A 25,942-nucleotide genomic window follows, 5' to 3' on the forward strand; every position below is an offset into this window, starting at 1 on the left:
TCCGGCGGGTTTGATAATATCGCGACGATGGCGGAGGAGACGAGAAATCCGTCGCGAGATATTCCGTTGGGATTACTCGGCTCTATGTCGATCATCACTGTTATCTATTGCTTGATGGCACTGGCGCTCAGTATGATGCAGAGGTAATTTTGCAATTTTTTTTTAACATCAATAAATTAAAAGAATATCTGACAAAACTTATATTAAATTTAATATTATATATAATATTTAAACACTATACTAATATTAATATAAATTTTAGAATAATAAAGTATATTCTTTTTAATATAATAATATTATGATTAAATTTATGTATAAATATATATCTCACATAATTTTTATGTATTTATATTTTTTAATTTTAAAATTCTGATAGTTATCTTATAATACTTTAGTTTTTTTATCATATTAAAATATGTATGAAAATATAGATTTCAATATTTGAATATAAAAAAAGTAATGTTTGGTATGTAATATTTGGTAATTAAATGGTGTATATGTAAATTCACTAATTTTTTATCATATTTTGTAAATTATATTTATTTTGAATTAAGACAATGACTTTGAGACCATCATTGATTAAATTTTTATTTGACTTTTTTAGCTAAAGAATCATTCATTTTATTGGATTTTTTCTACTATTGCATTAATATTAAATAATATTTTGTTGAAATATTTATATAATGCTAAAAAGCTTAGGAGATTCAGGATTTTATTATTGATGGTAATTTGTAAGTAAATGAAGATTAAAATATATAGCTAGTGGTAATAAAAGAAAATTATATTGTTCATTTGAATAAGTCTTATTTTATTATATTATATCTTAATATTATATTAATAGTAATGTTTTATTTATTGATAATATACAATAAATAAATTAAGATTAAACAAAATTGAAATATAATATATGTTAATATTTTTTATTATATGCATTAAATATTTTGAACAAAACAAATATCATATTATTATATATTTATAAGTCAAAATTTTAACTAAATAGATATTACAAAGACTATGTATTAAAAATATACATTAATTATGATAATAACACGGTGATAATTTTCGTTTTTTTCGGTTTAGTTTTTTAATTTAATTAAAATAAATCAATTATCATGTAAATATGATATCTATTTTACTCCTAAAAAGTTACTTTATATTGAAGTAAGGTTCATCAAAAAATCAATTAAAAAGATTTTTTTTTCTTATTTTATATAAATTAAAATGAATTTTTTTCCATTTAATAAACATGAAATAATGGCATCTCTTGTAATTTATTTCTTTGCTTAAATCATTTGAACATTGACTTCTCATTTAATTTTTTTTTTAAAGAATAAATATTCAACACATAAACATTTAAGTTATATTTGGGCTCGCTTTCTTTTTTTCGTAAAATATATAAAAAGATGACAAAATATAATTATTTTTTATTCAAAAAATGTTTTTTTTAATAATAAATGTGAAGTTTTTAAATATTTTAAAAGTAAGGCCATAAATAAAAGTCATCCTAACAATCCCATTAATATCATTTAAAATAAAAAAAAAACATTATATAAAGTAAAAAATGAAATACTTTTAGAATTCTCCATTTATTACTATTTTCAGTAATTTTTTACTTTTTAGATTATATTTATTTATTAAACAAATGCCAAGTCTTTTAAACTCCTTTAATTTTGTCATTTAATTAAAAGCTATATGTAACAAAATTAATCTCAATATTTTTTTTTTTTCAATTTAATTAAGAGCCTTTCTCATCAAAACTGAAACTCTCAACAGGTACACCGCCATCGACCCCAACGCCGCCTACTCCGTCGCCTTCCGCAACGTCGGAATGCGGTGGGCCCAATACGTCGTAGCCCTCGGCGCCCTCAAAGGGATGACCACCGTCCTCCTCGTCGGCGCCATCGGCACCGCCCGCTACACCACCCACATAGCCCGCAGCCACATCATCCCCCCTTTCTTCGCACTCGTCCACCCCAAAACCGCCACTCCCATCTACGCCACTCTCCTCATGACTGTCTCCAGCGCCATCATCGCCTTCTTCTCCAGCCTCCACATCCTCGCCAGCCTGCTCTCCATAAGCACTCTCTTCATCTTCATGATGATGGCCACCGCTCTGCTCGTCCGGCGTTATTACGTTAGAGGCGTTTCGACGAAGAAGGACTTGGTTAAGTTCGTTGTCTGTTTGGTTGTGATTATTTTGTCTTCGGTGGGGACTTCGGCGTATTGGGGGTTGAGGCCGGGGGGGTGGGTTGGGTATCTGGTGACGGTGCCGCTGTGGGTGGCGGGGACATTTGGGATGTGGTTGTTTGTGCCGAAGGCGAGGGAGCCGAAGGTGTGGGGAGTGCCGATGGTGCCGTGGCTGCCGGCGCTGTCGATAGGGACGAACTTGTTTTTGATGGGGTCGTTGGGCGGTGACGCCTTTGTGAGGTTTGGGATATGTAGTGGGTTGATGTTGCTTTACTATGTGCTGGTTGGAGTTCATGTGACTTATGATGTAGCGCATGAGCATGAGGAAGGAGAAGAGAAGGCTCTTCGTGGGAAGGTTGAGGATGGAGGCGACGCCGATCGATCTGTGGCTTAGTGCTTGGAGAGTATTGTTTGGATGGTGATTGTAGATTGAGAGTGGGTTGGTGTAAATGAGTCGAGTCGAGCTCGAGTCATCTCTGGCTTGAGTTTTGTCTTGATTAGTTAGGCTTCATTTGAGACGGCTTTCTTACTACTTTTTAAAACGGCTTTTTAGTCCAAAAATTAAAAATTTTAATACTAAAAAGCTTCTTTAAGAAGCAATAAGAAAGCCGTTCCAAACGAAACCTTAATCAAGTTCGAGCTTGAGAGCTCGAAGCTTTATTCTACTAGTTTAAGCTGGCTTATTAGGAAAGAGAAATGATTATGATGTGATGTCTGTATTAATTTATTTTAATTTACCTAAATGAAATAAAATAAAGAAGAATAAAAGAAAAAACTTTCACAGCTTGATGTGTTTGAAATTCTATGATTTGATGTGTGGGTGTGAAATGTAACAAAAGTTATTGGCATTTGATTTTCAACTTTTTTGACTTTTCTTTAATGATGCATTGATTGAAGGGATGAGGCAGATGAAATTAACTATACAATGTTGTTTTAGAATAATTTATGGGTGTTGGAATTTAGTGAGATTTAATTTACTTATAGGGTGTGATGACCCAGAATCTAAATTAAAAGAATTATTCATTTATATTTTAAATAAACAATCAGAGCTATCTAATATCAGCCGTCAGTAATAAACAATACAATATATTCTATAATTTAAAACATCAACGTACACATATGTGTTCATTCCCAAAAATCTTATACACTATTAAAGACTATAATAAAAAGAAACAGAACCTGAAAAATCCTGATCAGCCTCACACTCATGCTCCCTTACCTTTACATGAAATCATTTAACCATATATAATGAGCTTAAAAATCCAGCAGGTCGTATAATTGAATTCAAAACATGGTAAAAGAGCAATATGCATGTTAAGGGTCAAATCATATGAGTAGTAGTTATATGATCATTAAATAAGTGCAAGAATAAGTAAAATCTGTAAATAATAAAATATTACAATACAAAAGTTAGTAAACTAATATGAATGTCAAATCCATAAATCAATTATATCTCCATAATTAAATAAAATATCAAATCAAAATAAAGACTGTCAAAATCAATTACTGCAGAAAAATTATATGAGAATGTATCCATACTATCCAGGTATTTTATATTACATGCTCAGTATATCATATGCATAATATCAATATAGTAAATCAGTAGTATCAAATATTATATGTATCTATATTAGTAATAGTAATAATCATGTGGGAGGAGCAGTAGAGTAATATAATAATAGTAAATTCGTGTATTAATAATAAATTCGTACAATAATAAAAAAATTGCCTCAAGAACATGCATTTATGTAGTCACATAAAACAAGTAAGAAGTCCTAGATATCACAGTATTTTTCAGTGTTAGTATCAATGTTAGTAAACTGTTGGGTCATTAAATATATAGTCGTCCTTGTTTGCCCATCGGCATAATAATGATCTCCTTATAACTCTCAATCAGTGTATCACGTGAATTAATAGAGATTAACATCAAACCACAATATTTAAAGGAAAGTCCATCAACTCTCCATCCTGTACAGGTCAATCAGTCTCCAACCAACGGATCAACTAGTCTTTATTTATTTGTTTCATACACACATATTATTATCATAATACTATAATAGTAATAGTGACCAACTATTACTCAAGCACATATCCACATCCACTTTTAATGTATTGCAACAAATAATATACAATTGAGTTTAATTAAAAAGATGTCAAAATGTCATAATGATAGACAACAAAGAAATCCTATTAAGAAAAAATACACATTTTTTAGAAAATTATCAAAATACTAGAAATTGTATAAAATGATGTTTTAAGACTTTTATTATACTAAACTATTATTTTTAGACGTTAAAATAATTTTTTTAGTAGACAAAATTTTTTAATTTTTTAAAATCACATCGTAAAAATATTCAAATAAGTAAACCAAGTAAAATACCTTTAAAATTCAAATAAATTATTTTAGAACTAAAAATTATAAAAAAATATTTTAAAATAAATCATGTTATTTAAAAAAATATCGATGAAATCGATTTGCAAAATGAACACCTGAAGGTCTTGAAATCCTCACTTGTACCGACATGTACAAATTCCTTAAAGATTTTCATAGGTGTCCAAAAATTATGAAAAAAATCCGTGTAAGTAAAATACTTCAATCAAAATATCATTGCAAAAATGATTTGAGATTTGTAGTTATAATGACTCCAAAAAAATTTGGCAAAGTCAAAATACAGGTTATTACAATCTACACACTTTAAGAAAATGTTGTCCCCTGCATTTTCCTTAATGATTCAGGTATAAAATCAAATTAAAGCAAATTTGTATGATCAAAACTCAAATAAAATAAAAACTTATAAAAATCATGCAATTCATTCTATTACATGTCATTTAATTATGCATGTAAACTAATACATCTTAAACTACCCATTCTATCCAACTCTCAATCAAGTCCTACAGCTGTAGTAACAATCAATTCTTCCAACAACTTTGCTCTGATACTAATTGTGATGTCCCAGAATTTAAATTAGAAGAATTATCCATTTGTCTTTTAAATAAACAACCAGAGCTATCTAATATCACATATTAGTAATAAACAATACAATAAATTCTATAATTTAAAATATCAACGTACACATCTGTATTCATTCCCAAAAATCATATATACTGTTCAGGACTATAACAAAAAGAAATAGAACCTAAAGAATCCTGATCAGCCTCACACTCATGTTCCCATGCCTTGACCTGAAATCATTTAAGCACATATAATGAGCTTAAAAAGCCAGTGGGTCACCAAAACCTTAACTGAATTCAAAGCACTGTAAAAGAATAATATGTATGCTAAGGATCAAATTATAGAAGTAGCAATTATATGATCATTAAATAAGTGCAAGAATAATAAAACTCAAATACATTAGCAGTAAAATTGTTAAACAATAAAATACTACAATACAAAAGTTAATAAACTAGTATGAGTGTCAAATTCATAAATCAATCATATCTCGGTAATCAAATAAAATATTAAATCAAAATAAAGACTGTCAAAATAAATCAATGTAGTAAAATCATATGAGAGTGTATTCATACTATATATGTATTATATATCACATGTTCAATATATCACATGTATAATATTAGTATAGTGAATCAATATTATCAAATAGTATCGATATTTATATCAATAACAGTAATAATTTAGTGATAGGAGCATTAGAGTAATAAAATAATAATAAATTAGTGCAGTAATAATAAATTTGTAAAACAATAAGAAAATTACCTCAACAACATTAAACAAGTAAGAAGTCCTACCTATCACGGTATTTTTTAGTATTAGTATCAATGTTAGTAAATTGTTGACTCAATAAATAGAGTCGTCATTCTTTGTCTGTCGGCTTAGTAATGATTCTTTTATAACTATCAATCAGTGTATCACGTAAATTAATAGAGGATAACATCAAATCATAATATTTAAAGGAAATCTCATTGGTTCACCATCATGTATAGGTCAATCAATCTCCAACCAATAGGTCAATAAGTCTTTATTAGTTTGTTTCACACATACATATTATTATCATAATACTATAATAATAATAGCGACTAACTATTACTCAAGCACATATTTACATCCGATTTCAATGTTTTGCAACAAATAATGCATAATTGAGCTTAATTAAGAAGATGTCAAAATATCATAATGGTAAACAACAAATAATCCTATTAGGAAAAAATGCACATTTTGAGAAATTTGATAAAATACTAGGATTTGTATAAAATGATATTTTAAGACTATTATTATACTATACTACTATTTTTAAACGTCAAAATAAATTTATAGGTAGACAAAAATCATTATATTTTTAAAATTATCATATAAAAAATCTCAAATAAATACTCAAAATGCTCATAATTATAATATCTATAACATACAAAAAATTACGTGAGGAAAGTTTTGTCAAAATAATGTTATTAATGTTTTTCGGCAACTAAAAATAATAAAAAAAATTTAAAAAAATGGTAACAGAAATACAAAATTGATCAAAAAAATATAAAAAATATAAAATCTTTGAAATCAGAAATAGTGTAAAGGTTCCTTATAACGAAACAAGTAAATATACCAACTGGCCTGATAGACAAAAATCGCACCGTGACCTTCAAATCAAAGAATTTTCCTTCTCTCTCCTCTCACATTTCTCATTTTCTTCAAACAAATTCTCTGCCCGAAAGGTACAAATTTCTTAAGGATTTTCACCGGTGCCCAAAAATTTCAAAAAAAATTCGTTTAAGTAAAATACTTCAATCAAAATACCATGGCGAAGACGATTTGCGATTTGGAGTTAATAATGACTCCATAAAAAAATTGGCAAAGTTAAAATACGAGTTATTACATAGGGTGAAAAAATAAAATAAATATGTAAAATATGATAGTTTAATAAATATATATTATCGTGTTTCCGTTATTGGAGACTTGGGCTTCATTTGGGACATCTTGCTTATTATTTTTTAAAATAGCTTTCTAGGAAACAAAATTAGTTATAGAAATTTTGTACTAAAATATTACTTTAGAAAGTAGTAAAAAGTTATCTCAAATGAAGCCTTAGTTTAGCGGACCTTAATATACAAAGCACTTCAAGAGTCTTATATAGGTTGTTTGATAACTAAATTTTGAAAAAGAAAAATATTTTTAAGAGATCAAAGAATTAAGCTTCGCAATTTAATAAAGGATTATGCTCATGTTGGTGAAATTTATAAAATATTGTTTAAAGTTTGTGTGACAAAATAATTGTGTTCGATGGAATGAGTTATTTAGGCAAATCAGGCAATAAAAAAAGTTATATTAGAATTGCCTCTAGTGTGTCATACAAAAACAAATTTTTAGATTTGTCGCTAAGGAAAATCTATTTACTTGTGAGAATTTTTGCAACCGGACGCTATGATTAGTTGAGTACTTTTGACCTCACCCTTCCTTGAACTCCTCTTGGATTTTCTAGGACCACACGTTCATCTCCTTCACATCAATAACAATCTCTTTGCCTAACTCATTGCCTCAGCCTAGGGGTGTCAATTCAGGTTGGTGGTTCGGTTTGAGTCTAATTAAAATTGACTTGATTCAAATATGTTTGACCTGAATGTAACTTATTTATCATATGAGACAAAATGCTTAACCTCAAACCTAACCAATTTGACCAAGATCATGTAAATTTTTAAATTGACAGGGTTTGATTGACTCAATTACAATACATTTAACCCAAATCTGAATGATAGATGATTCAATTTTGGGTCATCCCAAACCCGGTAAGCAAAATTAATCATGTCAAGATTTTAAATATGAACCCAACCAAATAAATAATCGGGTCAACCTAAACTCGAATTTCTTGAGTTTAGTTCGGGTAAAGTCATTTATTGACACCCCTACCTTAGCCCTCTCTCTTTTGATTTGACTCTTGCCTCCTCTTATCACATGTATGAATTTGGAGGTGGTTTTAAGAATAGAAGTCGATATCTACCTACCTCGCAAATATAAAAAATGAATTAATATCAAAGGAAACCGATTGCATGATAAGAAATTGAAAAGAGTATGCAATCTATATTGAAGGAGCCCCAACAACAAGCGATGATGGTGAATATGAATTTTATTTACTTTATCTAAACTATTTATGTCTTTCTTTATTCTTGATAAAAATAACTAATGTAATTCTTGCATCAAAACTCTACCATTGTACTATTTTTTTATTTTTTTACATAAAGATTAAGTTGTTGGAAATTAATTACTTCATGATTGTTGTGACACAATTGGTAGCAATTCGATCAAAAAAATATCCATTTTTTTTCCATCATGATTGTTGTGACCATTTGTTTAAGGCTATATATTCTACAACTATATTTTGATGGTCACAATTAAAATGTAATAAACGTTTTTATGAACATCACTATGATAAGTTGATTGGCCAAAATTTTATTTTTGCAATGAGATATTAGTCTGAATAGAAGAGTAGTAATTGTCACTATTTTTTTTAGTGTGACTACTAAGTAAAAGCGGTAGTTCAGACTTTATTCATTACTATAGGCCAATAATTCTTAACCAATCAATTGATCTTAAATGCTACAATAGCTATTGTAAATCCTAACCAACTCAATCACATCACTCAATTTGGCGACCTCATGTCGTGCTTCATGATGCCTCCCTAATTATGTGAGATTATGAAAGGTTTGATACCCTTAGATTAATTCCAAGGTATAATTGATTCCAAGGGGATTCAATTCAACCTATTTCATACATGTTAATATCATCAAACAATGTTTTGACAAATAAACTCGAATAGGTCAAATATTCTTAGTGGATTTATCTTGACATCTTTTACACATGTTAATATCATCGAGTGACAAACAACCACAGATTGGTCAAACATCCTTAACAGATTGTCGTCGTACTTCCGCATAACCATCGTTGGACGTCCGCCAATCTCTGTCAAACTTCCATCAAACCATCGTCGAACCACCGCCCTGCCACTGACCGTTGTTAAACCATTGCCTGACTATTGCTAGACCATTGTCCGACCGTCGATAACCATTAGATCACTTCCACCAGGCCCCCGACCACCATTTTACATCCGCTAATCATCATTAGACTTATGTTCGACCATCATCAGACCACCACCCGATTACCAACTGCCATCATACTTCTGCCCAGACACCGATCACAACTGAATTTTTGTCTAACTATCATTGGATATCCACCTGATCGATGCTAAATTTTTGCCTAACCATTGTCCGACTTCCACTCTTTCGCCATTAGAATTTCACCCTAATTGCCTTCAGACTTCCACCCGATCGTTATTGAAACACCGCCTAGCCACTGATCATTGCCAACCTTTAGACTTCTGCTTGATAGTTATAAAATCAACCACGTTGGACCTCTGCTCGGTCTCCCACATTCACTGGGCTGCCAATCACCGCCATACCTTCGCCCTGCCTCCAATTTTTCCCTTTTTGAGATTTTTACATAATTTTTTTTGGTGTTTCTCTACTCTCTCTCTCTCTCTCCAACTATCTATTTGTGTGTTGTGAATCACGTAAAAAAATTCCCCCACTCTACCGCTGTGAATATACTAACCCTCAACAAATATAATTCTTCTAAAGTCTTATAATTTTTTTAAATTAATGATAGTAAGCATTTGAATTAAATATCTTAAAAATTTATCAAATTTAATTAAAATAAAATTTAACCGTAATTTTAAATTAATTAATTTGTTTATGAGTTGGAGAATTATCATAACTTATACTTATCAATTTTGATGATACATTAGTTAGTAATATTATAATATTACATTTTTTAAAATATCAAAATTTACAAAATTATATATTAAAACATATATTTTTTTATAGAAGATGATTGCTTTTATGCTTTGGTGGCGAGTTGCAAGTTATCGTCGAATTCATACCAAATTATGTTGATGGTAAAAATTGGTCAATCATCATAGATGACATTATACCATTGGCACAATTAAAGCTATGAATTATTCGCACGTTATGATATAATTTATCAACACACACAATTAATCTTGTATGTCACGTTCATAATAATGCAGGATATACTGCCACCCATGTCATCAACAATGAAATTTGCAAATATATGTTGATGGAGGCTAAAAGATATAATGTGATTATGTACGTGGAAGATGAAGAACTTTCACTAAGAGAGCCCACCACGACGAGCACAATGAACTTCATATTTAATGATGCTGGCCCATCTATTCAAGTTATTGGTTAGTAAACACCTAAAGTTGAAGATCCATTTCTTGTCTAGTAAAGTTTGAAAAAAATAATTATGTTGATAAAGAGTGTTTTATTTCATAGCCCCACTCTCATGTCTATTGCACAGTGTGTAGCACAATCAACTTTTCAACGGCTATGGAAGCTAATTTTAGTTGGTGCCTAAGCTTATGCGAGTACCCAACTTTTATGCAACAATTAAGAAGCTCGGCCATGTGCAAGTGTTAGTGATCGATGAACTAGAGACATACCTTTGCCTAAGTACTTTTAAGATCCCAATCCTTTTAGGTGGTATATTCAAAGTGGTTCACGCCATTAGACCAACCTTTGAAGCAAATGAAGATGATGTCAATGATTACCAAATAATGAATAGTGGCAGTAAGTGATGCTTTTAGCAATATCCCAGAATGAGACATTCCAAATCCTTCATTCAAAGATTATAACATTGAGAGGCCATGAGTTCATTTAAGAACATGCAAGGCAAAATCATAATGGCTTGTAATCATTGTTCATTAGTAATGTTTTTTTTGAAACTATATGTATAACTGAGAAATGCGATGCCACCAATAATTATGATGCCTCTGTAGTGACTACGATTAGTATAATAGATGTTATAGTTTCCACTGAACTTTATGAAAAGCTAATTTTTCATACAAAGGAATCCCAACAAAGTGCAATTAACAAGTAGTCAATCATGCATAATGTTGAGTACATTAAATCCACCTCTAATAAGAGCATGATAACCAACATATGTGCCCAAAACGATGATCCACAACGTTCATGCCTATGATGCCTACACGCCGTACACAGTAAGATATTAGGTGGACTTTAGAAAATATCTATGTAGTCCTCATCATATATGTACCCATCCAGTAATAATATAATGTAATCGTAATTATAGTTCAAAATTTATCTGTACATACATTACTCTCTTTCTCCACCACTAACTTGACATGGAGCACAAGGATATTATCTCAAGAATGGAATCCAAGTTTAACATTAAGGTCTAGTACGTTAAGGCATGGGATGCATGTAGAAAGGTGATTCAAGTCATTTTCAGTAATTATGAGGACTCCTATTTCTTCCTCTTCTACTTTATATAGGCTACTCATACGACCATACATGGGACTATCTACAATATTCAAGTGGTGTATATATTGAGGGATGTGATATTGTCAGCCAATCCTTATCCTGGATAGGACATTTTGCTGGGCAAGTATCGAGGCACCCTTCAAGTTTTTGTTGGGATCGATGGAAATGGTGACTTATTTCAACTTGCATTTGCAATTATTGAAAAAAAAAATAATGAATCAATGTGTTAATTCCCTTAAATGCTCCATGATCTTATAATCCATGTCAAAGAATGTAAAGACATATGCATAATTTTAGATAGACACCCAAGACTTGTCAGCATAACTAGAAACATGACTGACACATATGTCGAGATGGATTCGATAGGTTGGTCAAATGTGATATGTTGAGATGGACCCTCTTATTCAATGAAGGCCGCCGCTATGGTATTATGATGACAAATGCATCAGAATGCTTCAATGTAGTTCTTAGATGTATACATGGATTGCTGATACAAGGTCTAAATGACCATCTACTATAACTTGGTTACATCATTCCTAAAATATTAGGGTGAGGCATCTAACTAGATAGAGTAGGGTGACTCAAATTATGTTTCACACATACTGATAAGCCTCCAGTGCTCTGAAAGTGAGGCCCATCATTTCCCTGAGCCTATTATAATAAACAATCAAGAAATTAAAGTTTTTGACATATCTTGTCAGACACATAAGGCCAAGATCAAAAGTATAGATATTTGCATGTGCACATGTAATAAACCGTAGCATTATCTTATTCCATGTGTCTATGTTATTACTATAGACGAGGAGAGTTGATGGGATTATGATTCTTTAATATCGTCCCAATATATACTGTACTTTTATAAGGAGATAGTATGTGAAACCCAAAAATGTCAAATCATAGCGTTGCAACGCGCTGCGACGCACTACAATGAAAATAGATGAATTTTTGAAGTTGTCAGAATTCAATAAAATAAATTTTATAAAATTCTAATTTAAATTTTGATCGATTTATATAAAGAACTTAGGATTAATTTTGCATGAATTAAAAAATTAAAAATTGTCAAAGATTATATAAGGCCAAATAACTAAATAACTCATCATTCTCTAAATAACTCTTATGCATATAAGGGCACATGCATAATTTGGACTTTCCCCCTTTCTCCACCACCCAAATAGCCTCAAAGGGACTGAAAACTTTCAATTCCTTCATTTTGTTGGTTCGGCTGAATGCAACAAGGGAGAAAGGGCGACGAGCAAGGTGTTCCGGCGACGGTTTAAAGTGGTTTCCAACGATAGATTTGGGGGGAAATCAAAAGGGAAGATTTAGGATGGAAAAATGTATGTTTCTAAACCTAGAATCCCTTCTTTTCATTTAGATTTTTCATGATAAAAAAAATTATGGTTTTCCCTAAACTTGAAATTCTAGAAGAAGAAAGTTTAGGGAAAGTTTAATGATGATTTTTAACCACAAAAATTTAAAGTTCTCCTAAAATTTTTAGGTTTTCAAAACTAGAGTTTTTCCATATTTCGATTTCTAAGAAGATTCCTTAACAAATGTTGTCCCAAATAGCCTTATAAAGGTTCTTAATGATAAAAATTATAGTTTATCATTATTTTACATTTTTCTAATTTTACTTAAAGAAAATTCAAAAATCATTATGTCCTAAATATTAATTTGGTAAGAGTGAAAGTTTTAGCATAAATTGGTGATTCAAATATAAAATTTTTCGAATTTAGGTTTTAGGCAAAACCAAAAATTAATCTCATTTTAAATTAAGTTAGGTAATTAGAAAGAGTTAGAAAAAGGAAATCATAGGTTTTGACCAAAATTTGGACATTATAAATTTAGGATTAATTTAAATCCAAAAATAATGACATTTAAAATGCTCATTTAATGAAAATGAATTATGATTTAATGTTGGGTAATAGGAATTTTAGAATGGACTAGAACTCTTTTATGTTAGGATTAATAATATACTTCTTCTTTAGAAATATTTGTAGTATCTTCAAAAATGTTTAAAGTAAATTAGATCATCGTAAGAATAATAGGAATCATTGATGTTGATTTACAATTGAGAACTCCAAGTTGAAGGTTTAAGATCTTTTTGATGTTATTTGAACATTGGAATAATTTATAATTAAGTTGATACAAGTATTTGAATCTATAACAAAGCTTGAGGTTTTGGAAAATATTGAAGCTTGGAAACGTTCAATGTCAGTACTCATGACTTTTAATTATGATATTTGCTTCTCTTGCACATGATGTATCAATTACTATTATTATTTATTTGCTCACTGTTAATGTTATATGAATTTTTTTTATGATAGATAATTGATCATTTTAAATTAAAAGATGATATAAATCCTATGTTATCATGATATTTATTATAAGATTAAATATAAAATGATATGAAAAAAGTAAAATAAAATGGTATGATATATTATGATTTGCATGTGAATGTTAACTGATAGAGCTCACTCCTTTATAGTACTAACTAGGGATGCAATGTATCCATGCACATTAAAAGAAAAATGTTACAGAAAATGAAATGGTAAATGAGTACCTTCATTGGTACTAAATGAGACGGCAGCTCCTATGACAGTTGTATTATTTATGAGAAGTGAAAAATAAGAAATATATGAATACATGTATGATATGTATGATAAATATGATTTATGCATAATATGAAAAGTCATGAAATGAAAAAAGTCTCAAATAAAATGATTTAATTAAGAGTAATTATTTTATGATATGAAATGGATAAAGAAAAAGAAGATTTTGCATATTGTTTCTATTGCCTTGAGTTACTGTAATTTAAAAACATGTTTTGCTCACTAAATCATTGTTTATTGTTAGTTGCTCTAACTTTTTTTTTTCAGGTAAGTTTAATATAATCAAAATGAGTAAAAAAGAAAAAAATGTGCATCGTAAATGTGAGATACCGAATGAAATGTAATTGAATGATTTTGTATTAGTTTATGCTCTTATTTGAAGTTTTAGTGGCTCTTTCAAAGTTTATTGAGATAGTTTTAGATGAATTAAAAATTTAATCTATCATCCAAACGTCTATTCCTGTCTCGTTAATTCGAGCTTTTAGACTGGGTCATGACATACTATGGATTATTTCATGTTATTCTAGAGAAGTACTTATGGCCTCATTTTAATCCTTTTAATAACCAATAAAAAATTATCCTTTTGATTGTCCTTGTATTTAGGTGTCATGTTGGTTGACCCCACTCAACTAGAATCCAAAATATGATGGATGAGCCTTCTACATCATCACTTCATGCTTGTAGTTTTTGTAAAAACTTGGGCCATAACAGGGCAACTTGTCCAAATAATACTAGCTCGTCTAGGTTTGGACATGTGCTTTATGTTCTCCTTGGTATACATACATAGTGATAGTTTAATCAATCTTTCCCTTATTACTAATTGCTCAACTTTGAACTAGGTATGGAAGACAATATAGGTAGATCGACACAACATCATTTGCAGTGGCATACTACCTGAAAGATTAAGGATGATGGCATTGCAACTGTTAAGTTTAGTATATCTTCATTTGGCACTTCACGCATGGCAATTAACCTAAATCAAGTATAAAAAGTTAATTAAACTTATTTTTATGGTAGTCATTTTGTTTTAGGTATTGACATGCTTACCTTATTTTTACCTTTTTTCAGGCCTCTCGTTTTGTTGCAGCTACACATATGCTTATGGCACGTGAATGGTCTGGATACCCTCCATCACCTATACTTCATACATTTAGATCATAATATCATTACACTATCTATAGATAGATGGTATCCTTCGACCAACCCTTTTTATTTGACAGTTGAAGAGATGACCATTACACTAAAGGATGTGCATGTGGTTCTTGGTCTTAGATTTGATAGCCCTAGACTTATTGAAGCGATTATCATTTGACATGAATTACACTAGGAGGGTTGGCTAGATTACTATGACGAGCTTCTTAGTGGTCATCATGCACGTAATATTATTTATCATGTTCCCAGAGATGATGATGTGCATGCCATCTTTATGATGGGAACTGCTCAAGTAAATTCAATGCTTCTTCTTTTGTTGCTCCAAGATGATTTACCATTAGCCATACTTTTGGAACATGTTCATGCGTATATCCTATTCATGATAGGATATTTTTTTGATACCAAACACATCATTGTCACACGTATCCTCACAGTGGCTCCACTTTCTTATGCACTTGGAAACATTTGTTAAGATGTTTATTGGCAGTGCCATTTTGGCATATTTTTATGGAGATTTGTGTCATGCGACATGGCCGACATACACATACATTGCTAGATGTGTGGCAATTATGCAAGTTTGGTCATGGGAGCACTTAAATGTTGGAAGATTGATAATTCGAGTTCCTCATGTCTTTGACTTGGGCGAGTATCCACTAGGCTGTAGGTGTGAGGTTTATGCCCAATAAACTCCATCATAATCATGTATTATTGCAACTTCATGCTTAAACGTTTCAACTTTATTGTTGGGTTGAGGATTAGATAAGGGAGATCCCAACACACAACATAATGATGTATAGGGATGAGCTGGATGGTCTATACCATAGCTAGGTTCGTTAAGATATCTAAAATTATACTTGAAATGACAACTCCATATAATTGGCCATTGACCAGACCATGAAACTAGCGAGCAGAGTGCATATATATTATACTATTTTTGATACTACCACAGATGAGCAAGCCTATACTAGGGGAGATGTTAGAGGTATATACACAGTTCAAGGATTTAGAGGATCAACCTCATATGCTCCATCAAGATTCTAAGGGGGGGGGGGGGAGGACATAAATGGCGATCAATTGGGTGAAATCCATAAATGTTATCAGCTGCCCTTGTTCACAGTAACAACATGGATCCCCTAGACATTCCATGTATGTGGGCTTTATCGATTAATTATGGCATAACATCCACATACAACGTAGGCTAGCTTTTGATGCCATGGCCTCCACACCCTCAGGCCCAAGACCTTTACACAGTAGTAAAACCCATATGATGTGCAGGTTGGTGATGCTGCAGATTTTTACTATGGCAACTAGTCTCAACAATCAAATTTATATTCATCATTTCACATGTCTATACTGGATTGGATGACACCTTTAGACTTGATGTCATCTCCTACGCAACAAGATATACTCTTATGTGGAGGACATCCATCCCAGGAGTACCTAGGTTTTTAGGAGGATGAGGATGTAGGTGACAATCCACAGCTTCAGAGACAAACATGATGTGAGCTCTGAATTGATACACCTCTGGGAGTGGTGTTGTTCCACGTTGTTGATGGGCGTAACCTTGTTCTTTTTTCAACAAATATATAACAATGTATTTGAAATAAAAGAAGATTTTTTAACTTTACATGTTTTAGTTTTTTAAAAACATTAAATATAATATCGATTATTTAATATAATATAGAAAGTCAACATGATAGTGGTTAATGTTTAGTGGTGCCTTTTGAACATCACTTGAATGACCACACCTTCTCTTTCACATCATAACTCATGATAACGCATATGTAGAAAGTGAAAGCCAACCACATGACTAGGGGTGTAAATGAGCTGAGTCGAGCTTGAGCCATGCCTAACCCGAGCTCGACTTGTTAGTCAAATCACGAGCTTAAACTTGAGCTCAAACTCGAGTCGAGCTCGAGCTTGGCTCATGGAAATAAAAGTGAGCTCATGAGTAGCTCGTGAGACCATGAAAAAGCCAGCTCACCTGATACTACTAGAATGGAAGAAAGCATGTTATCGTAGAAGAATGTATTGCCATTGCCCATATTTGGTTGGTGAACTCTTAAGTTAGTTATTGTGTGAGAAGAAGATGATTATTTTTTAATTTATTTTTTTAGACTAGTGAAAATTATGTTCTTTTTTTCTTTGACTTTTTTTAAAAAAAGTTATAGCCTCATTAATGCATAACAACTTTTTCCTTGAAAATATAAACTATTTTCAAATGATAGCTGTACTTTTAAGAATAGTCGAATAGCTGATTACTTTTCCTAACGGCTACCACATGAAGATTTTATTGGGGTAAAAATTTTATTTACATATTAGTTTAGGAAAAATTTTAGATTAGTTATATAATTACGAGTTAGCTTGTGAGTTTTCAAGTTGAGCCTCATCATGCTCGAACTTGAGCTCGTTTAATAAACGAGCTTGAGTTTCAGCTCGAGCTCGAGAAGCTCAGCTTGTGAGCTCGAGTTTCAGCTCGAACTCGAGAAGCTCAGCTTGTGAGCTCGTTATCGAATCGAGCTCGAGTCGGCTTACTTACACCCCTACGCATGACAATTGTGCTCCAAGAACTCATGCTCCAGACATATATAACCACAACCATTTAAGAAATTTTCTAATTTATTGTCATATATCCTTATAGCTCTGTCATGTAATTTCAAAAATAAATAGTCCCTATGCTTTGTCCATTCATGCATGAAATATCTACAAATTTGTTCTACCTTGCCTTCAGCTCTAGCAGAGTATTGGAAGACTTAGTCATGCAGTCCTTCAATCGTGCGCTTACAATATCAAACTAATTTTTTGTTGGGATGCCTCCAACCTTTTCTAAAATATGACAATACATCATAGTGAAAACTGAAAAAATTAAGAACTCAAGTATTTTACAAAAGAAAAACTATTACAAGCAACTCCACTAAATGTTTATCTCCCGCTATACATGCATCACTTATATAGAGGAGTTTCAATGGGTTACATGTTAACAATACAAATCTATTTAATTTTCTAGCTAATAAATATTTTTAATTTTGGTTAATTCAATCTCTTTATTTAATAAATAAGCTTAATAAACTTTCCAAATGCGCTTAATTCAATTTCTTTAACTAACAATTACTTAACATATACGTCTTGATGTGATTAGTTCAATGCACACGCTTGTCGAGCAAATGACAGGTTGAGCAATCGGATTACATCAAATTATCATGAATGCACCGAATAATTTAATGTATTTCACGCAATTTAAATGCACCAAACAATTTGACGCATTCGTTCATTCTAAATACGTCAAATTTGACACATTCTTCACATAATTTGATATGCTTACTCCTTTTTTAAATTTTTATTAATTATTGTTTTGCTCCTTAAAACTTTTCAAAACTCAAAATTCCTTTCTTGAAAATTACGTGAAGTTTTTGGTGTTCCAATTCTTTTTGTTCATTATTATTTGTTTTGGTAGGCAGAAGAGCTGAAGCAACGACTAGAGCTTATCAGTGAAACTGAGGGAGTGAGGTCTGTGTACGGGAGCGAGAGAGAGAGAGAGAGGTGAAGCAAGGGCAGCAGAGAGAGAGAGGGGGAGAGGTGAAGCCAGGGAGGAGAGAGGAGAGAGAGACCTCGCGCTTTTCTTTGCTTCTTTATTGGAAGTACTGAGGAATCGCCGAATCTCGAGAAGATGCGGAGCTGGTATAGTGGACTTGGCTCCCTAATTCCCAGAGGTAAGAGACTTTTGCTTTCATTCGTCTTACCAACATCCGTCGTAGTAAGTGAATCTCTCTGCTGTGTTTTTCTTCTTCTCTTTTCTTTTGTCTATGGGATCTTAGAGCAATTTCCAGTGTTTTTGGAGTGGGAAAAGCTTTATTTCTTTCTTTTTTTTTTAAAGTCCATTTATTTCTTCTAGAGTTTTACCTCTACGTAGGTTAGCTCGATGAGAGACACAATTGCTATATTTCATGTGCTTTTGGGGGTAAAAATGAGGACTTGGTGAAGTTTCCCGTCTCTTAGTTTTCCCCTTTCATCTTCAACAGCTTATTTTTCCTAACTTGAGGTGCAAATGTGGTGATCTTTTGTTTTTTTTTTACTTTTTTTTTTCAATCGAAATCTTGTCCTTTTTGCAGATTCGTTGTACGATTTTTTCCATTCATTTTTGAAACAATTGTTAAAGAGTACTTCTCTCTAGTCTTTCTCCTTTATTAATGGAAATTGTGAAGTTAGGTCTATTATGGCAGCTCGGTTGTTCTGATGTAGGAATTTCCCTATCATGTCCAGGTTTTTGTTGAACTTGCTTGATTAGTAAACCATAACTTATGGCTGTCGTCCTCTTTTTTGAACCTTATCGAGGGCTATAATTGACCAAATTTGGACCTTGTTTCTCTCCTTCAATGATTGCTTGTTCACTAAGATCTGTAAGTTTCTTTGATTTTATATGTATACTTTCTCAGTCCTGTTTTCATAGCTTTGTCTACAGTTACTGATGTTTGATCCTCTTTCTTTTCAGAATGTGTATCAGGAAAGAACTGAATCTCCAGTTTTATGAGCTTCCTAAAGGTAGATTATTGAGAAAGCTTTGTCTTATTTTCATGCATTAATGCTTAACTAATCTCATTTTAACCTAGTTTTGTTTGCAGTTAGGTTACAAGTTATTATGAAAATTTTCATTTTATTTCTTTGGTTAAGTAATTTATGTTCTCTTTAGATCAATGAATACCATTTGGGCATCTAAGGCTTCGTTTGAGACGGCTTTTTTACTGCTTCTTAAAGCAGCTTGCTAGTACAAAAATTCTCAAGCTGTTTTAAGAAGCAGTAAAAAAAGTTTTTGTACTAGCAAGCTGCTTTAAGAAGCAGTAAATAAGCCGTCTCAAACGAAGCCTAAGGTTGAGCAGATTACTAACTTTGCTAACTTTTTCAAATGCCATTTTGAGAGGAAGTTATGTCAGGTGGACATGCTCAAGCCAAGGGAAGCTGATATACCTGTTCTTTTTATGGTTTTGGTTGTGTTGCCTGTCATCATCTACATTATTCTTGGCAAGTGGAATGATACTTCAAAGAAGGCGGCGAAGGCAAACATACTTGCTCAGCTAGCAGCAGAAGAGTCTTTTAGAGAAGAAGTTATGGCTTCAGCTGATATTTTACCAGTAGTTCCTTTATGGAAAAATGACACTCATGTGTGTGCCAAATGCTATGCCCCTGCCACATCTCGCTGTTCCAGATGCAAGTCTGTTGGATACTGGTAAGATCAATGCTGTATTTATTAATCTCTGCAGTTTAGTGAGTTTCTTATTCTTGACCTTTTCTTTTCTCCTCAAGTTTCTTAAATTATTTTCTTATCAAGTTATTTCAGGTTTATGCAAAATTGTTTTTACCTTTTTTTTTTCATTTACAAGTTGATCTTGATAAATGTTGAATAGTTTAGTAAGAGAAATATAGACTTTATGAATATAATGATCTCTTCTTCAACAATAAATAGAATAGAAAATGGAAGAAAGAGGATTTGGATTGGTAGTTTTAGTGATTTGACTAGACGTTAATTTAGTTAAAATTATCACAAGGGTCTGAAAAGATTTTGCCATTTTTGCAATCAAAGAGTAAGATATTTTATTTAAAGACCTATGCCAACCTTTTGTTTGGTTTTTATGATAGTTTTATTTGCAGTTGTAAGTGCGTGGTTCTTGTGATATGTCTGGTCAAATATTATATTGATGGTATGTAAAAAGAAGAAGAAGAAAAGGCTCCTTAATTATTGTAAGAGTTACTGACCCCGGGAAACAATGATGCTCATAGGTGCAAATGGAATCAATTTAGTGTACTTATTTTCTGAAATGTTAAGACACGATCCATGATTAATAGCATTTATGATTCCAATGTAGATCCATGATTTATTAGTCTACACCAAAGTGAGAACCAAAAGTATGTTTTGGGCTACATTAGTTTCTATGAAGATTAAAGACACAGAATTGTGAAGGGAAAGGAAAAATATGTGAGAAAGACCTCGGGCAATGAGGAGACTCGAAGCCTTACTCATGAAATCTGGTAAACCTGAAAATTGGAATGGTAAAGGCACCTACTTATGTAGGACAGGAGAACCACAAATGGAAACTTAGGGAACTTTTGGATACTAAGTGAATGAATGGAAGGAAATGAAAATTGATTTTGATTTTTTTTAAAAGGGGTAGGACTAATGTAACATATAGCTAGTGGTTGTGCCAGGAGATTAGCACAAGTTAGAGTTTAACATCTCATGCCGCTCTCAATAAGAATGAATGTAGAAGCATGATTTATAAAGCCCACATAAATGGTTACATAAGGCTGAGGCTGTAGTGAATGTTTTCAAATTAATTATGAAGAGGTGTGAATTGCTGAAATTTCATGTTATTTACTTACCTTTCCTGTTGTCCCATGATAACATAAAATAAACTCCATTTTCTTATATGTTGTTTCTTAGATTTGTTTGGTTGTAAAGAAAATTATGTCGACAAGTATCAATGAAAGATGAGGGGTTTCAAACAAAACAATATAGAAAGATGGTGTGTCCACAAAAGGAGAAAAAAAAAAGTTTAGTCTTCTTCTATCAACTAGGCAGGTGTTAGAGCATTATGGAAGCTGAGCATAAGAAAGTGCTTGGAGGTGGGAAAATGCATTGAAAAAAAAGTTAATGGATTAATTTCAACTTCCCATGGTGGTGGGGCTTTGGTGGACTTTTTGATATGTGTGTTTGTGTTTCTCTATCTAAATTTATTAGAATTTTTGTGGAATCTGATTGCGTCAATCAATCAGGTTGTATTGTTGGCTCGGATCTCAATTCCATTATTCAAACTTGTCGGGTTGCAAGGGGCTCCCCCTAAACCAAGGAGATTTTTTTTTCTGTACAATTGTACAACATCGTGACGCTGTACATTAGAGCGTTTTAGCATTGTACATTAGAGCGTTGCAGCACTGTACATTAGAGCGTTGCAGCACTGTACATTTGTGTGGTACAATGTAGTAAGATGCAACGCAGTAACATTGTAATCTTGACTTGGCGCAGAGAGCGGAGCATTGTGACACTCCAGAGTCAATATTGTTGTGCTGCAACTCAAGCTGGAATAGAGAGTAGACTGTCGCGGTGCTCCAAACCCCAGCACTGGGGCACTATGAGTTGGGCTGGACAATTTTATTTCTTGATTTTCATGCTTAACTTTAAGGGTTGTGTTTTTTTTGTGTAATTTAAGTGTGTTTCTTTGTCTATTATGTTAAGTGAATGAATAATGAAGTGAAGTGAGACAAATGATAGAGTGAGGAGAGAGAATTGTACAATTTCTCCCAAATTTAATTGTGAATTTCTTAGTGTGGTGCGGGTCCGTGATTCTTTCCCAATTTCATGTTTTTCCGTGTTATTCCTGTCGGTCATTTCCATTTTTTTTCTTTTCTTCGTTTGTTTCATTTTGTGTTTTACTTCCAACAAAATTTCTGTCAATCAGAGATGGAAAAGCGAAGTTTCTTTCCATGTTGTTTGTATGCATTTCTCTGATTTAACTTGAATAAGTAAGTCTTGAAATAATCAAAAGCTTATTATGCAAGATGCCACAAGTTCTTATGTCCAAGTTCACCTATCAATTCCTTATTTTAGTTATTTTGAAATTTAGGCCTTGGTTTCCTAATTTTTCTTGTTATAATGCATATATTTAGTTCAGATGTGTACTGAGTATTAGGGACATAATTGTTTTTATTCCAGTTCAATGGTTCATTACCTCTTACCATAAAAGATCTGTTTGGGGGTTCTTATGTGCACCCTTTATAAGCAATGATTAAAAAAAAAAAAAACCTTCGTAAGTATTTATCTTTGATGTTGAAGCATGCCCTGCCCATTTCTATTTTTCAATTTAAGTCTGCTCCAGAATATGTTCCAGCTTCCATGTGCCATCTACTGGAACATTTGGATGGTACAGAACTTGACAATATACAATCGGCTAACTTGGAATTCTAATTGTTCTTTACTTTAGATCATATTTTCTTTTTTTTTAATCAATTATGATTATCATAATTCTGTAAAGTTTGGTGGGTGATGCCTTTTTACATTATTCTTCTTTTTAAACAGCTTGTCAGGTATAACTTAAAAATTTTCAATTTCTTCAGAAGTTCTCTTCATCATGTGTTTGCAGCTCTGGGAAATGCCAAATAGTACACTGGCGGCAGGGACATAAGGAAGAATGTCAGCAATGGCAAAATGGTGTTGTGAATTTTTCCGCTGGTCGTGGTTCTATCACCGATTCTATCCATAGAGGGTCCATCACAGATGTCTCAAGAGATTTTAATGGAAGTTACACAAAGCAGCATCAGCACAGCAGTGTTCATTCTGATGAAGCATCCTATTGGAGAACTGATGCACCTACTGTTACACACCCTGAAAGAAATTTGTCAGATAATGGCTTGAGAATTCGAGGTAGACCAAAAAGAGAAATGTTAAGTGATGAAGCGAGCATTATTGTTGGCACCAATAACACTTGTGCTGATGCTCGATTGGTGGATGGGAGCTCCCCAGACACTTTGCTTCAGGATGCTTTGTTTGAAGTTGAGGTTGGTATCATTTTGTTCCATCTGCGGCATTATCTTAAATCAATAATTAATTTTGATTTTTGATTTTTGCATGTTTAAACCCTCTGATGGTTTCAGTCCGGACCTGGGAATTTTACTGAAACAAATGAGCATCAGAAATATGATAGCACAGGCATTCAGAATAATGGATCCACTGTCAGAAATTCTGCTTCTCAGTCCCAAAGATTAAAGGATGAAAACAAGAGCATACCAAATGTAGCTGAACTCAGGAAATCAACAGGAGAAGCAACTAGCTCATTCAAACAAAGATACCCCACTGGTTCTCATGAGAATGCAACAAACGGAGGTGAAGCAGGGAAGAATTTTATTTCATATGAAGATAGATTTTCATCATCTTTTGTAACTTCAGGCTTGAGGCCCTCAGCTGAAGAAAACTTAGTTAAACGAAACTTGATTTATAAAAAACCCCCATACATTCTGGATCCTGACAAGTCAGTAGCAAGAGCGCCAAGACAATGCCAATCTCAAGTAACAAATGGAGGTTATATAAAGCTTTTTTGCAATTTTCATAATGTACTTCATGCGTTGTGTTCTTAGGCTGTTTTTACTGTTATATAGGAATCCCACCATCTGTTCCCACAAGCAGCCCTGAACAATGTTTCAAAGGAATAACAAACGGGAAAGAAATGACTCTCAAAACATCAAGAACTTCTTCAAGAAATCCTAAGAGTCGTCTTGTTGGGTTGATCAATGGTTATAAAAGAAATAAGGTTTATTTTTTAATAAAGTTATTTCATCAAATTTTGTAGGCTTCTTAATTCCTCACCAATTCATTTTGTGTCACATTATTTAGCTGCTTTTTCCATATGAAGAAATTGTGAAGCTTTTCCAGTGTGATGTGTCAGGCATATCACCAAGGGGCCTTCTTAATTGTGGAAACAGGTACATCTGGTGTTGTGTTTTACACTTTTACTTTTGTAACTTTTAAGTTTTTAACCTTTTTTTTTACATGATTTTACTTCGGAGAGAGCCTAACTAATATGAAATTGATTTTGGAACCTTTTTCATGCATTGTTGGATATTGGTTTGAGGATTTGTTTATGAGCCCATAGATCTCAAATAATTGATCAATTCTTAAGGATTGTGTGCCAGTGAAAATCTAAGATGATTTAGCTTTCATCAATATTGTATGAAAGGACTTTTAACTCAAATTCTTATGTAAAGCATGTTTTATAGCCAAGGATACAGTGCGTGGGAATTTGTACTATTCCTTCACTTTTGGCTTTTTGTATTCTACTTTCCCATGGAAAATAATTGCAAGATGAATTTTTGATCAAATCTCCTATTTCGATTATCTGGCTTGTGTTACTAATGCAGAAATGCAGTAGGAGCTCCTGACACAATTTATTTTCTCTTTCTTACATTCCAAACTCTCTCTGTAGAAGAGAAGATGTATGCAATGAGTGGGACAAATCTTTTGGCATAGCCAATAAATGTAACTTTCTAATTAGAAGAAAGAGTGACTCATAAAAATTAAAATTCATCCTTTTTAAGGTTTAAGCCTCTTTGTCCTTAACTATTCTTGACCCAATAGTGAAATTTTTACTTGCAATTTGAGCCTTGAGGATTCCATTTAAGTATAACTTTCCATTTCACAAATGTCAAGCATTCTGAAGGAATCTTTAGACCTATTTTAGATTATTAACATTCAAATAATTTAGTTGCCTTGAATATTTTCCAAGAACATAGGATCTAAATGCTTTAGTTTATGAGTTTGGTGTCAATCGGGAGATTAAGATTTTGTTTGGGCCGGCTTTCTTTCTGCTTCGGTGAAGCAGCTTTTTAGTACAAAAATTTTAACTTTTTACTAAAAAGCTGCTTTAAGAAGCATTAAAAAAGTCGTCTCAAACGAAGCCTAAGTTTCAATTCTTGCCAAATTTTTGCTGCAAATATTTCCTTTAATGATCTTCATTCACTTGACAACCCTTTTCTTGCAGTTGCTATGCCAACGCTGTCTTGCAGTGTCTGACCTTCACAAAGCCTATAATGGTCTACTTACTTCATAGATCACACTCAAGAACCTGTAATTTCAGAGTGCTCCAATTAATTTCCTACTGATCATATATGGATATTATGGATAGTTACAGCCTGAGATGTTTTGGATTTTT

At 32.3% G+C, this 25,942-nt stretch overlaps 2 protein-coding genes across 8 annotated transcripts in view; both read left to right on the forward strand.

Annotated features, from left to right (window-relative positions):
* Window positions 1-5: 5 nt before the first annotated feature.
* LOC110116509 (ubiquitin carboxyl-terminal hydrolase 15) overlaps window positions 6-25,942 on the forward strand; it is a 31,823-nt gene continuing 5,886 nt past the window's right edge. For 2 of the 7 annotated variants that reach the window (XM_020850093.2, XM_028697771.1), the window contains exons 1-11: window positions 6-143; window positions 10,212-10,388; window positions 18,706-18,961; window positions 19,512-19,648; window positions 19,741-19,790; window positions 20,165-20,472; window positions 23,381-23,795; window positions 23,892-24,315; window positions 24,393-24,544; window positions 24,628-24,716; window positions 25,772-25,857. In XM_020850093.2, the coding sequence (XP_020705752.1) occupies window positions 19,776-19,790; window positions 20,165-20,472; window positions 23,381-23,795; window positions 23,892-24,315; window positions 24,393-24,544; window positions 24,628-24,716; window positions 25,772-25,857 (1,489 nt within the window). In that variant the 5' untranslated portion in view covers window positions 6-143; window positions 10,212-10,388; window positions 18,706-18,961; window positions 19,512-19,648; window positions 19,741-19,775. The remainder of the gene's footprint in view (window positions 144-10,211; window positions 10,389-18,705; window positions 18,962-19,511; window positions 19,649-19,740; window positions 19,791-20,164; window positions 20,473-23,380; window positions 23,796-23,891; window positions 24,316-24,392; window positions 24,545-24,627; window positions 24,717-25,771; window positions 25,858-25,942) is intronic. The other 5 variants (XM_020850096.2, XM_020850095.2, XM_028697773.1 and 2 more) reach the window with 5 other exon arrangements.
* On the forward strand, window positions 28-2,581 carry LOC110116502 (cationic amino acid transporter 5-like). The gene is made up of 2 exons (XM_020850081.2): window positions 28-143; window positions 1,774-2,581. Exons 1-2 carry the CDS (start codon window positions 28-30, stop codon window positions 2,579-2,581), a joined length of 924 nt encoding a protein of 307 aa, XP_020705740.2.

This window comes from Dendrobium catenatum, unplaced genomic scaffold (assembly GCF_001605985.2).
Source record: "Dendrobium catenatum unplaced genomic scaffold, ASM160598v2 fragScaff_scaffold_993, whole genome shotgun sequence".
Classification (NCBI taxonomy): domain Eukaryota; kingdom Viridiplantae; phylum Streptophyta; class Magnoliopsida; order Asparagales; family Orchidaceae; genus Dendrobium; species Dendrobium catenatum.